This window comes from Falco peregrinus, chromosome 1, assembly GCF_023634155.1.
Source record: "Falco peregrinus isolate bFalPer1 chromosome 1, bFalPer1.pri, whole genome shotgun sequence".
Lineage (NCBI taxonomy): Eukaryota > Metazoa > Chordata > Aves > Falconiformes > Falconidae > Falco > Falco peregrinus.
Genome location: NC_073721.1, coordinates 78,759,025 through 78,771,180, shown reverse-complemented (window position 1 = coordinate 78,771,180; position 12,156 = coordinate 78,759,025). Strand labels below are relative to the sequence as shown.

Sequence of the window (12,156 nt, the reverse complement as noted above, 5' to 3'; positions counted from 1 at the left end):
ACAAGATCTCTAGAGCAGTGCTAGACATAGGGAAGCTAAGGCAAAAAGAGTTGTGTGATCTACCTAAATTCACAAAGTAGATGTCATCAGGGCTGCAGGATTTTAGCTTTTGAGATGCAAGCCAAACTAAGCAGACAGCATACTCCTCCTACCTGTTAGGGAACCGCACATGAGCCATTTTTAACACCCAGTTCAGTTAGCACTGGAACACTACTCAATATACTAGTGGTAAAAGAACCAAGTATCACTCTTCATTTCTAACCTGCCTCTGCAAAGTACTCTTCCTCTCAAAATCTCCTTCATGAGGGCTTTGTTTTTGCCATAACTACTTCAACTTCTCTGGAATTCTCTTGGACCTCTCCTAGTCCAACTATTTCTGAAGGATGCTCAGGGACCAGGCCTGACTATTCATTTTTCACAGATACTAAAGGCCAACACAACCATAAGCCTCCTCCGCTACCCTGCCTGAGAACTGCTTCTCAAAAGAAACAGCATTATGAAACCAGCACAAGCACGCATTTAGTTCCAGCAAGGGAACAGTGAAGAATCAAAACCTCAAGGAAAACACTTTCACCACCTCTCTGCCAGACCCCCCAAACCACAACAGGGCATAGAACAGAAAAGAGAAGCCTGTCACTAACAAGTACCCTACAGAGGAAAACGGCTCAACAAACCACTTTTTTTGCTAGGATAGATGAAGCACAGGTAACAGCTGAAGAAGCTTAGACCACCCTGTTCTGTCTGAGCCACAGCTATCTTTGCAGGTCACCTTCAGGGAAAAACTGACCTCCCCTGAAACTTGTTCTTGTTTCTGTGCTGTGCTAGAGGTTGATGCCATTTGTTTCTGTGCTGCACTGGAGGTGGATGTCATTACATGTGTATTTGTTTTTTAAGGTATGGTGATCAAATCAGAGCTTCCAGTTGGTTAAAACAGGTCCCCAGCTTTCAAGACCTTCACCTGAGTAGCTGAGACTGCACCCATCCTGCTATCATCATTTGGTTCACGCCATAACAGTGAATCTCCCACAGCCACTGGCAGCCTGGCTGAAGGAAGACAACAGAAGTTTTACCTGTGTGAATGATCCATCCTCATTGCATTCTGGGATGAAGACTGCTTCCTGGGGCTTCTTTGCCTGTTCCAGTGCTTGAGTTCTCTCTAATCGACACTTACTTTGGCCAGCATCTATAAGGAGAAAAGCAAAACCTACTTAGATTGCAAACACCATTTGGCCTCTTCACAAGCTGTCAGATGCACCACACTGCTGCAGCAGGAAAAAAACCCCAAACAACATTAACATTAGCTATGGAGTTAGCACTCATGATCCCAAAGTCAAAAATGCACCTAGACAATCAAACTATGAGCCAGTTAATGAAGAGCTGCCTCATTTCCCAGGCGATATTTTTTATGGTCATCCATGGGCGCTGGAAGCTTCTTCTAACAAATGCTGGAGCATAATGCCCATGCAGTGAAAGGCCTTTCTAGAGGGAGTTGTGTCTGTGTTAATATTAACAGCCTGAAACTGGATGGCTGAGCATAACCCAAGTAATTCAGGCCTAGAAGTAAGCAGTGTGGAAGAAGTGATGGCCCTAGCAAAGCTTCTTCTCTAAGCAACTCTCCCAATAAGGTGCTAAAATAACCAGTGACCCATCTGAACTTCCACCTTTGTGTGGTTCAGATAAGGTAGATATGCCTGTGTGTTCCTGAAACCCAGCGTACTGGCTCTGGCTGAGCCCCACAGCAGCCCTCCCAGTGCTGTGCTTGTACTGGTAGCCAGAAGGGTGCTGCTAACACACCGGTGTTTGGCTGCTGCTGAGCAGCGCTCGCACAGCACCAAGGCTGGCTCTCCAACATCCCCCCATCACCAGCAGGCTGGGGGTGGGCAGGGTCTTGGGAGGGGACAGAGCCAGGACAGCTGACCCAAACAGACCAACAGGTCATATAAACATATGACACCTGCTCAGATATAAAAGCTAAGAGAAAGGAGCAAGAAGGGGGCAGCACTCGTTATTTACAACATTTGTCTTCCAGAGCAACTGCTACACGTACTGAAGCCCTGCTTCCCAGGAAGCGGCCGAACATCGCCTGCTGATGGGAAGTAGAGAATAACATCTTTTGTTTCCCCTTCGCTTCTGTGCAAATGACTTTTGCTACTGCTTCATTAAACTGCCTTTACTTTGACCCACAAGTGGGTTTTTTTTCATCTTTATTTTTCTCAAACCACCCCCTCCCCACCCCACCCCCCACCTTCTGCTAAGGGGAATAATAGAGCGGCTTGGTGGGCACGCAGCATCCAGGCAAGGTCAACCCACCACACCCCACACCCACCAGCTTCTAACTCTAGTCCCAGCGCTCACAGCCACGTGTGCATTATACTTTCTCATATCAGTAACTAACCTTGCTGCCAAGAAAAAACACTGCTCTGCAAGCAGAGCAGAGTTTGAAGGGGTTAAGATCTCATGACTAACTCTTTCCAGGTCCAGCTCACTGTTATAGAGTGTAGACCCAGATAAACCCATCAGTCATCAGTGTTGGGCTTAAGAGGAGAGTTCTGCCCTGCAGAGATACAAGTTGACTCAGTGCTTACATTTAAAAACATGATGTCTAACAGTACTTCTGTTCAGCCTAGAAGAAAAAAGGCAAATATCTGTTTCTATGGGACTGACACAGGAACTAGCACCTTCTTCCTTTCCTCATGAATCCACTGATGGAAAGATTTTCAGTGCAGAAACTGCAAAACCTGGTCATCAGAATCTTTCAGCAGCACTGTAGAGAGTGATCAAGGTTGAATCCACATTATATCAGGCACAAAAATAACACTGGGTAACAAAAAAATTCCACTAAAGATCCCATATCTGCTTCACAGGTCACATGAACTTCAACAACAGAATCACTAATACCAGCACTGAATTAGAAAGCCAGTCTGGGTTCTCAGGTCAACTGACTTCACATTGCACAGTGACAGAAGCCATTTTCATCTAAGCATATATAGATGCAGAAGTCAATGACAACGCTGTAAATAGTTATGATAAAAAGGCACAGACCAAAGCTTTCAAGCAGAGTATTTACACAACTGATGACTCAAGATAGCAAGTTGCCAGCTTGCCAACACATTTTAAACATACCACATTACTCCCCAAGAAGGTTTCCACAAGTCTTCTGAAATTATGGAAATCTTTGGAAAAAGTCATTATTCATAGCAATAGTATTCAGCACAGGTGCCTCTAAGCTTAGGCATGGGGTTACAAAGCAAGAGTGCCTACATCAGCTCTGCCACTGACCCACTGAGTGACTACAGGTTGGTCACCTCACCTCCCTGTGACCTGGTGTCCCTTCTGATCCTATGGCACTCATCTTCACACTCATTTGTTTGTGGGTTGCTTGCACCACACCTTTAGCACATGGAGCTTTGACCTCAGGTAGACCTGTTATAAGCTTGTATAAAGAACAAGACTGTTACAGAATGAAAAGACTTGAATAAAATTTATACTGAATTTTGAGAAGCAGTATTTGTTTTTCTAATTAGCCATGATATAACCTCTAAGCTGGAATTTCCTCTTTTCCCTCTGCTTGCCACAGTGACCAGATGATTAGACTTTGTTGGCACACCTCCCCACGGAGGAAGATCCTGCCAGCAGTACTAACCCTTCCAACACATGCTTGTTCTTTCAGCTGAAAAGGAAGCACTGGCAATGTTGTTAACTGGAACATCTATCACCTGCAGATCTCCTGTTCAAACTTGAGTCTAATCTTGCTTGCCATGACAAAGGACATTTCAAAACCAGATGGTGTGGCTGCACCTTTTATAGCTAGCTGTTTGACTAAAAACACCTTCAAGTTCAGCTTCACAGGGGGCAACTAAGTAGGAAAAAAAATCAGCAGATTATGCAGATCTGCATGTATAAGGAACATAAAAAACAGGAGCGCTATGAATTTCTCACATAACAATCAAAGCACAGATTCACAAATGAAAGTGTGTTTTCTAGTCTCTCCACCTGAGGATACAGGACTGCAGGCAGGCATATCTGGTTCCTCTCCTGAGCATAAAACAGACATGTAAAGCATTTTCACGTATCACCTACTTTGGTGCTGGCACACATACATGACTGAAAACTGGATGCTTCACTACAGAGCCAGTAGGAACAAACATTTTGTGTTATCTCCTGTAGTACAAATACACTAGGAGCCCAGGCAGCAGGGAAACTAACTCTGATCTTTGTCCAATTTGTCTAATAAGCAACCAAACACATACACAATCAAGCCCTTACTATAAGGGGAAGACAATGTAAACATGTTACTCTTAAGGTGACTGTGTCCCTGACAATTTTAACTGGCCTTTAGAGACTGAACTCTCTACTACCACCCAGTAGACTACACTGATGCACCGCAGCATTTAAGAGCTCATCGCTGTTGCAGCACCCTCTTTTGCAATTCAACTCTTGGCTCAAGTGGTGTGTCTTCACAAATTGCTGCTGAAGTGCAGAGAAGACAGACAATTTTTCCTCCTGTTCATGAACACTTAGCCCTGATCATTTCTCCCATCTTCCCTCATTGATTTCCAAAGGTCATGCCAGTCCTTTTACAGCCTTGACTTGGAACAGCCATCTATATACCACACTGGCTGGAGAGATATGTGTATACCACTATCTTTTTTGTCTGTCATTTCACCGTTCAGTTCCAGTAAAAACAGTGCCTTTAATATCAACATTTATCAGTCTATTTTTAAAAGGACCGTCAATCCTTCTCTTCCTCACTCCACCAGGCTGGTATTTTTTTAACGTTTGCATCAACATGTCATTTCAGTGGAATGACTTCACCTTGCTATTTTTGCTTTCTTAATTAGAAAATGTAAAACATTAAGTGCCAAGTGTTAAAAAGTAGCTGCCAAATAGCTCACCCCAAATAAGATGCATTACGAATTTTACTAAAGCCTGATGCTTTGATGTAGATTCATATATCCTATTCTGCATTTTGATTGCTTACCTGAGTACTTCAGCATTTTTCTTTCCCTCTTAAAAATGTTCACTGGAGTATCAAGCACCAAGCTTATAAAACAGAATGGCATTAATGCATTCCAGTTTCATGGTCCAGACAGACTAAACAGGACTTTCTCCCCTCCCTTACATAAGGTGAAAAACCAGAACAGAATGAGTTTTTTAAAAGCAGAAGTATTTAAAGCCAAATTATTAAACATCTTCAAACTTAGCACAGATTTACTGCAGCTTAAAAAGCTGCCTTTTAAAGAAAATTTGTTCTCAGGCTGGTAGCTGGCATTTAGGAGATTGTGAACTACAAATGATGTTTTTGACATCTGTGGCCTAATCTGCAGAATGTATTGCACATAATTTCAGATTTTGCAATGAGGTTGGCTAAATATCACAGTTGATCTTATCCGTGAACAGTTTATTCAAATGAGACCACTATGTCCTTCATAATATACACAATCCACTCCTGAATAGGCCCCAAGAATTCCAGCATCCTCTCTTCAATAGGCAGAGGCAGTTTTGATGGCACACAACATCAGGGTATAAAGACCTAAGGCATCCATATTACACTAGCAGCAAATCTTTACGATGCAACCACAAAAATCTAGCTATTTAATTTTAATTCTACTTTGTTTTTACCAAAAGCTAAAAGGACAAAAATTGATCCAAGCAGCTTTTGAGCTATTTCTAGTTTCATTAGGTAACTGTCTCACACACAGGCCAGGTCCCCTCCAGGCACAAAGCAGTCCGGCTACAGAGAAGTCAGCAGATCCATACACATTTACTCCAGCTGATGATCTGTGTCTTCGCATAAAACAGGCAAAAATGGAACCTGAGCAAACTACAAAAACATACCCATCTCTCCCACAGGGTGTCAATCATCCTTCACTTTCCCCACTGTTTTCCGCTTCATTTTTGACAAGTCCTACACATGGACTCTCCAGCTTCTTCTCTTTCATGCTGACGTGCTTTGCTCCTTCTGATACCCATGTACCATTTCTACTCCAGAGTTCCCCAACTTATTTGGAGCATACCTAAAAACATGCTTAAATTTTCAAAGTGATTGAAAATGTCATTTCAGATTTTACTGACTAATTGATGCCAAGGAGGGACCCATTTTATTCTCACTTGACTAGGAACGTGAAAGTTAAGACAAAACTGATCTAGCAAGTGGACTAAAAAAAAGCCAAAAAGAATTATTTCAAAATATCATCCTCTGTTTTTAACCAGACAGTAGGTAGAGGAGAAAGATTACCTTCAAACAACTTATTACTAGTCAGAAGGTGACCTTCCTTTCCTGCACATTAGCAAAAAGTTGGGTTCATCCAGGTGTCCCAGGAGATGAGCTGAAGACTCCTGTTACAATTCCCACCAGTATCTTACAGATAGGTTTATTCTACATGGTGACTTGTGATCCAAGAACAAACTCTGTACCAGTAGATTTTCAAAGCCAACCATTATAAACCTAAAGGGAAGTTTGTAGAGCACTCCCATCCCCCCACTCTTTTTTTTTTAATTAAATAGGCCAAACAAGTTCCTAGAAACCAACCAATTAACACAGAACTTAAACAGGCTTTAAGCCACTGATATCCGATCCACCCTAACGGTCACTGCATAGCCTTGACAGCTTGCCAAGAGTCATTTACCAATTATTTGTCCTTCATCCCTGCAAAGTTTTGAGGCAGAACTCTTGTTGGACATCAGATCTTAAGATGCCTGCTGACAAAAGATCCAGGTAGGAGTGCTTAGCTATGTGTTTTACGCACAGCTATGCCATCTGGAACTATTCCCTGGAATCTCATCAATGAGGCTCCATTTGTCATGGATGCCATAGTTTCATCATTTTAAGCTACTCCTGACTTTTAACCCTTTGTGATGTCTGAGCAAGGGTTCGGAGAGAGTTCAGATAATTTAGCACCAAAGGAATTTCATTTAAAAGCATGTGAGGAAGCTAGCAAGGAACAAGAGCTGAGTAAGAGTTATAGTTCCCAAAAGGCTAGCAAGATTTCATCTTTAAAGGTCCTTAGCTTCTTGAGAGAGAGCAGAGAGCTAAGCTGAATCAAAAACGTTCTGTCCTCACTATGGAAGCCATGCTGCTTGCCTTGGCAAAAGCACAGTACAGTACAAGATATCAGCATATGAAATTGGAAACCTACGGTAATTTGGGGGGAAGAACTATGCCTTGCCGTCCACAATATCCTTTTTTTCCTTATTTCAGTTACCTGGTTTTTTTCCCCCTCAGAGAAGGAAACACAAGTTTAAATTGCCCATTTCATAAGGATAAGTTCTTGGATACAGTATTTACCACAATTGCATGTGACTGGGCTCAACGGCCCACAGGATCCCTTCCAGTTCTATGGGAGTTCCCCTGTAGACGATCTCTGTCACACAGAGGGAATGGAGGCTATTCAGGGTAAACTGGTGCCCTACCGCAACAGAAGGTACCCAAACACTGCTGGTGATACTTTTGTTTGTGTGAGTACAAGATACAGACCTGGCTCACCACCTGTAGTTAGGCACACCTGTCTCACAACTGTCTGTATTTGCAAAGAACACTAGCCTTCATGCACAACTAGAGGTAGTATTTCTAATGCACTAGAAAAACAAAATACCTTTCAACAGCAGCACACATGGAAATTACCAGCAAGGTTAGATTTGAATGTGATAGTCAATAGAATATTCCTACTTCCCAGGGATTCACGGGAGTGTTAGTGGGTTAAAAGCAAGACTTGTAGTTGTCAGCCTCTCCCAGGTTATTAGGTGCTATATAGGACCACAGGGTAAAAGAAAAAAGGAAAGGAGAACACAAGTAATTTCAGCTAAATGTTTCAGTTATGTCTGAGAGCAGAAAGGAAGGTATACTTCACCTGTGCTTAAGATAAAAACGTCTTTGGACTCTTTTCAATCACGACATACAGCAGGCTGTGTAGTCTAGTGATCAGTATTTTCTCCAATTCCAGAAACAGACACTTCCACATACAGATGTACCACATTTCAGATGCCATGTTTTAAGTAACCGAACAGTGCCAGTTTATATGGCAACATCAGCCATGGAGTTGCTTATCTAAGCCACTCTGCTCAAGTGATGAAAGCAAAAGTGGGACTCCCACCCTACCACTTCTTATTGTGATACTCAAAAATGCATCACATGCAAGAGCAGTCCAACTGCTTCTTTGGCCCTGGGAAGAAAGTTTCTGGGTTTCCAGTACTCAGAAATCAGCATGACTCAAAGGCCTTTTTCTATGCTATGAGAGAAAAGTTGAGAAAAGTTGCCATAAAGCAACCCAGCAGTGGTAAGACAAAAAAGAAGGAGAAAAAAAAAAAAATCAATCATACAAGTAAGCTTTTTTCCCCAATGAGAGACTGTTTAAAAGAAAGCAATATTAGAGGTCATGCTCATAATTCACCTAAAGTATAAAGCCTGTCAATACATTGAAAAGGGATTTCCATTTTAGAACAAGTTATTCTGACAAAGATACATATTCATAATAGTAAAAAAGCCTTCATAAACAAAAGCCAGGCTTAAACATATGCCCATTTCTCCTTCCACAGCAATTTTAATGAGTTTCTCCTGTCACTTTAACCAATTGCTAAAAACATCTGTGCCATTTGCCCTCTGAGTCACTTGTGCTCTCAGCAAATGCACTCAACTTGATTTTTCACTTCACTACAAAAGCAAACCATTTGTGTGACAAGACACCAATACTCCTTAAAAAAGTTTCAACCTCATCTTTAGACTATGCTGAAGAAGAGCTGAATTGAGACAGAACCAATATGCTCACTTTTAAGTAGATGTGTAACAGCAAACAGGCAAAAAAGAGGCCATGTAAAAGCCTTGCATGCTTTGTCTTCTTAATTAGCTCAGCGCAGAAAGACTGTATGTCTGAAAAGGCACTAGACACCAATGTGCACCACACGTTCTTCCTCACTGCACATTCCTATTACTCAAAGGTATCTCAGTTCCTCACTAGCACAGGTAGCAAGGAAGATCTCTTCTTCCAGGATTTTATTTTATGTTTCCATGAGGCCAGCGCCTGATCTGCAGACACATATTTCAGCCCCTTTTCAGTGATGTCTCTGGCTCCTTTACCTTCTTTCACTGATAATTCAGTTGGTTTTTACCCTTGGCACCTAAACTCAGACTCTGATACCCATGCTCACAGGAATGCACAATTTCAATCAAACTACTTACAAAGCATGGTACTAAACTCAAGGGTCTAAGAATCCATAAGCTTCTTATGAGGTAGGACTCCCATTCCTCCCCTCAAAGGCATCTGAAATCCACCTACCTTTGCACCGGCCACGATGTGTCACACTCAGACTTGACTCCCGGCATTTGGCTCTCTGGTAGTCGCACATTGACTCATATGTTCTGCCGTCAGAGGCACAGAGGGGTTTGGACTGGGACCTGGAGCAATGCAGGTTACACTGAGGGTCTCTGTCACGGTCACTTATTAAAAACTGAAGGAAGTGAAAAAAAGGAGGGAAGGAGAAAAAAAAAAAATATTGGTTTTGTTCAGTTTCCCAAAACAGAGCATGGTGTATTTTGGTTTTATGACAATAGCTATATGGTCTATAATACAGTTTAAGCTGCTTACCAAAGCTGATTTTGCCTGAAGGAAACTTAAAATGAAACACGTACATCTTTAAAAAAAATAATAATTTAAGGTCTTTGCCATTCCATTTTCTTTAACAGAACGGAAACATTAGTCACTCTGCACATCTTATGTTTTCAGAGGTGAGGCAAAGCCAAACACAACCCACACGGGAAGGGCAATACTGAGTCACAACAGCCCAGCTTGCCCAGCACCGTGCTGCAAACAGTATCTGGTACTAGACTATTTTAATCAGAGTGCAAGAAACTTATTGAGGACAGAGGAACCCAAATAACCAACCTATCAAGATTGGCCTTGGTAGCTGAACCATGGATGTGGCCAGCTTTGTATCACTAGTTATTTGGGTTTTTTAAAGCATTACATCATCTGCAGATACCACCTGCAATAGCAAACCTGCACACTCCCAAAGCCACATTTTGTTCCTTACTGATGACATCTTGCCCAGCTGGCAACTGCATTACATACATCCCACAATCTAATTGCACACTATGTGAAAAGCTATTTCCTTTCAGAAGTTTGAATTTTACGTCTTTCTGAATACCTCTTCTTCCCAAGCATTCAGTTTGGATGCAGCCTGTTGTGCATAAAAGTGGCACTCCTTTCTTGTCAGTCACTCAAAGTGAACAACCCCAGATTCCCAACTCGCTCAGAAGAATTCCTCTGTACCATGATCACTGCTGCTTCCCATCTCTGAAGACAGCTTGGTTTCTGCCTTAACTTTTCAATATGGGAAACCCACAATGCATATGAATGAGTCCCCATTTTCTGTCCATTTGTTCCCTGCAATCCTAACATCTGGCAGTAGTTTACTGTTGTACCTTCAGCTGTACTCTGAGCTGCCTACAGGGACACCCAGGTCTCTCCTCAGGAAGACCCCAGCTACCAGTCCTCATTCCAAAACCATTGGCATAATTTCAGCAGGACATGATAGCCCTTTTCACTTCCCATGCTACCCCACTTGGTGGGTAGTCAGTCAGACCTTTAACAATTACCCAAACCCAGAAGATTTCAGAGGGCTCTTGAAACAAGTCCCATGAGGATTAAGTAAAGCAATGGGAAGTTAAACCTGCCTTGCACTTCCCTTTCCCAAGCTCCCATCTCTTCAGCCTCTCACAAGCCTGGGGGAACCAGAGCCACTCTCTAATGCACCAATATCCCAGCTCGCTGTCAAAGCAGTTATAAGCTCAGGCAGTTCGGAGCTGGCTGGCAAGTGGCACTAACACCCTGCCTGCATGCACAAAGCCACGGCTCTCCAAGTGTGTTGATAGCTGGATGCCTTACAGGGAAGTGTGAGTCATTGCCATAATCACCTTGCTGTTACAGTTGCCTACAAAGCTGTCTGCTCTGTGCTTTGAGGTTAAAGCTGTTGAAAAAACATTGCCTGAAGCCTAGTTTGGGTTGGTTTTTAACCACTCCAAGAACATGCATCTCTGAAATTTGTTTTTTGACATTTAAAATAAAATTCTTTACCCCTTTTCTTTCCCCAATTAAATAAGATTAAAAACAATTGAGAAGTTACATATTTTCATATAAAAACATATTAGCTCTGTACTGCTGGATATTTTGAAGACTCATACGTTACTGAATACCCTATTTAAACATGACAGCTGGGGAAAAGTAAGCAAGGTCTGCACTTGTTTTACTTTTGGTGGGGCAAACTTTTAAAAAATCTCATCTGTCAGAGACTTGCCAAAATTTGTAACAGCACAGAGGTTTTAAAATGTTTTTGTTCCCTTTCTGCAACACTTTCTATAACCTGGAAACACCTGTTCCAAATGGGAAATAGGAAAATTTAAATCTGAAGGCAAATTTAAGTGGTTTATAGAGACCTGGACTAGACTATAAAAACACTGTAAAGCTGGACCAGATTTTTACCCAGTTCTTGTCAGGGCTAGGACTATCACAACTGAGCTTGGAACTGCTCTGGCTACAGTAATGTCTTTCTGTAGCCCCTGAGGTGCAAAGATCACCAGTGGCGGTAAACATACAGCAAAAAGCATCAGACTGAAGATGCTGAAGCCTCCTCCCAGCGCGTGATGTCAGAGACCCTGAAAGACTTGCACGGCTTTTCAGCTGTCTGTATAAACAGGCTTGAAAAGCAGAGCTGCCTGATAGCACAGTATGGTGCAGATACAGCAATTAAGCATTCAGTTAAACACAGAAGCCATTCTGGTTTAGAAGGAACGCATGCATCTGCCATTTATCACAAGCTTGAGGGCCTGAGCTACTGGCATGAAATGTTTTGAAAATTCCTTGTGTCAGAAGCAGAGTTCCGCAGATCAGTTATCCAGAGGTACACTAAAAAAAGCTTGAATACTGGTTCCCAGCAAACCATATTACAAACTAATTGGAAACTGAGCTTATATCATGAAATCTCACCTAAGCCTTCTGCAGCCCGTACCAAAGCACAGTACAGAAGGGCTTTGTGGGCCAGGAACACCCCTCCTTCCAGAAAGGGTATCTCTGAAGATTAGACAGTCCTTCTCAGAGCTGACAAACAAGCTATGGAACAGCTTTTCTCTAGTGCCTCCTCCAGAGGGATAGGGAGGAACAGCTC

At 42.4% G+C, this 12,156-nt stretch overlaps 1 protein-coding gene across 5 annotated transcripts in view; it reads right to left on the bottom strand.

The window, feature by feature from the left end:
- The window catches only part of SMOC1 (SPARC related modular calcium binding 1), a 132,061-nt gene that overhangs the window by 79,103 nt on the left and 40,802 nt on the right, over positions 1-12,156 (bottom strand). For all 5 annotated transcript variants that reach the window (XM_055819663.1, XM_055819669.1, XM_055819682.1 and 2 more), the window contains exons 2-3: positions 9,273-9,444; positions 1,071-1,183 (exon numbers count right to left, since the gene is read on the bottom strand). In XM_055819663.1, coding sequence (XP_055675638.1) covers positions 1,071-1,183; positions 9,273-9,444 — 285 coding nt within the window. The remainder of the gene's footprint in view (positions 1-1,070; positions 1,184-9,272; positions 9,445-12,156) is intronic.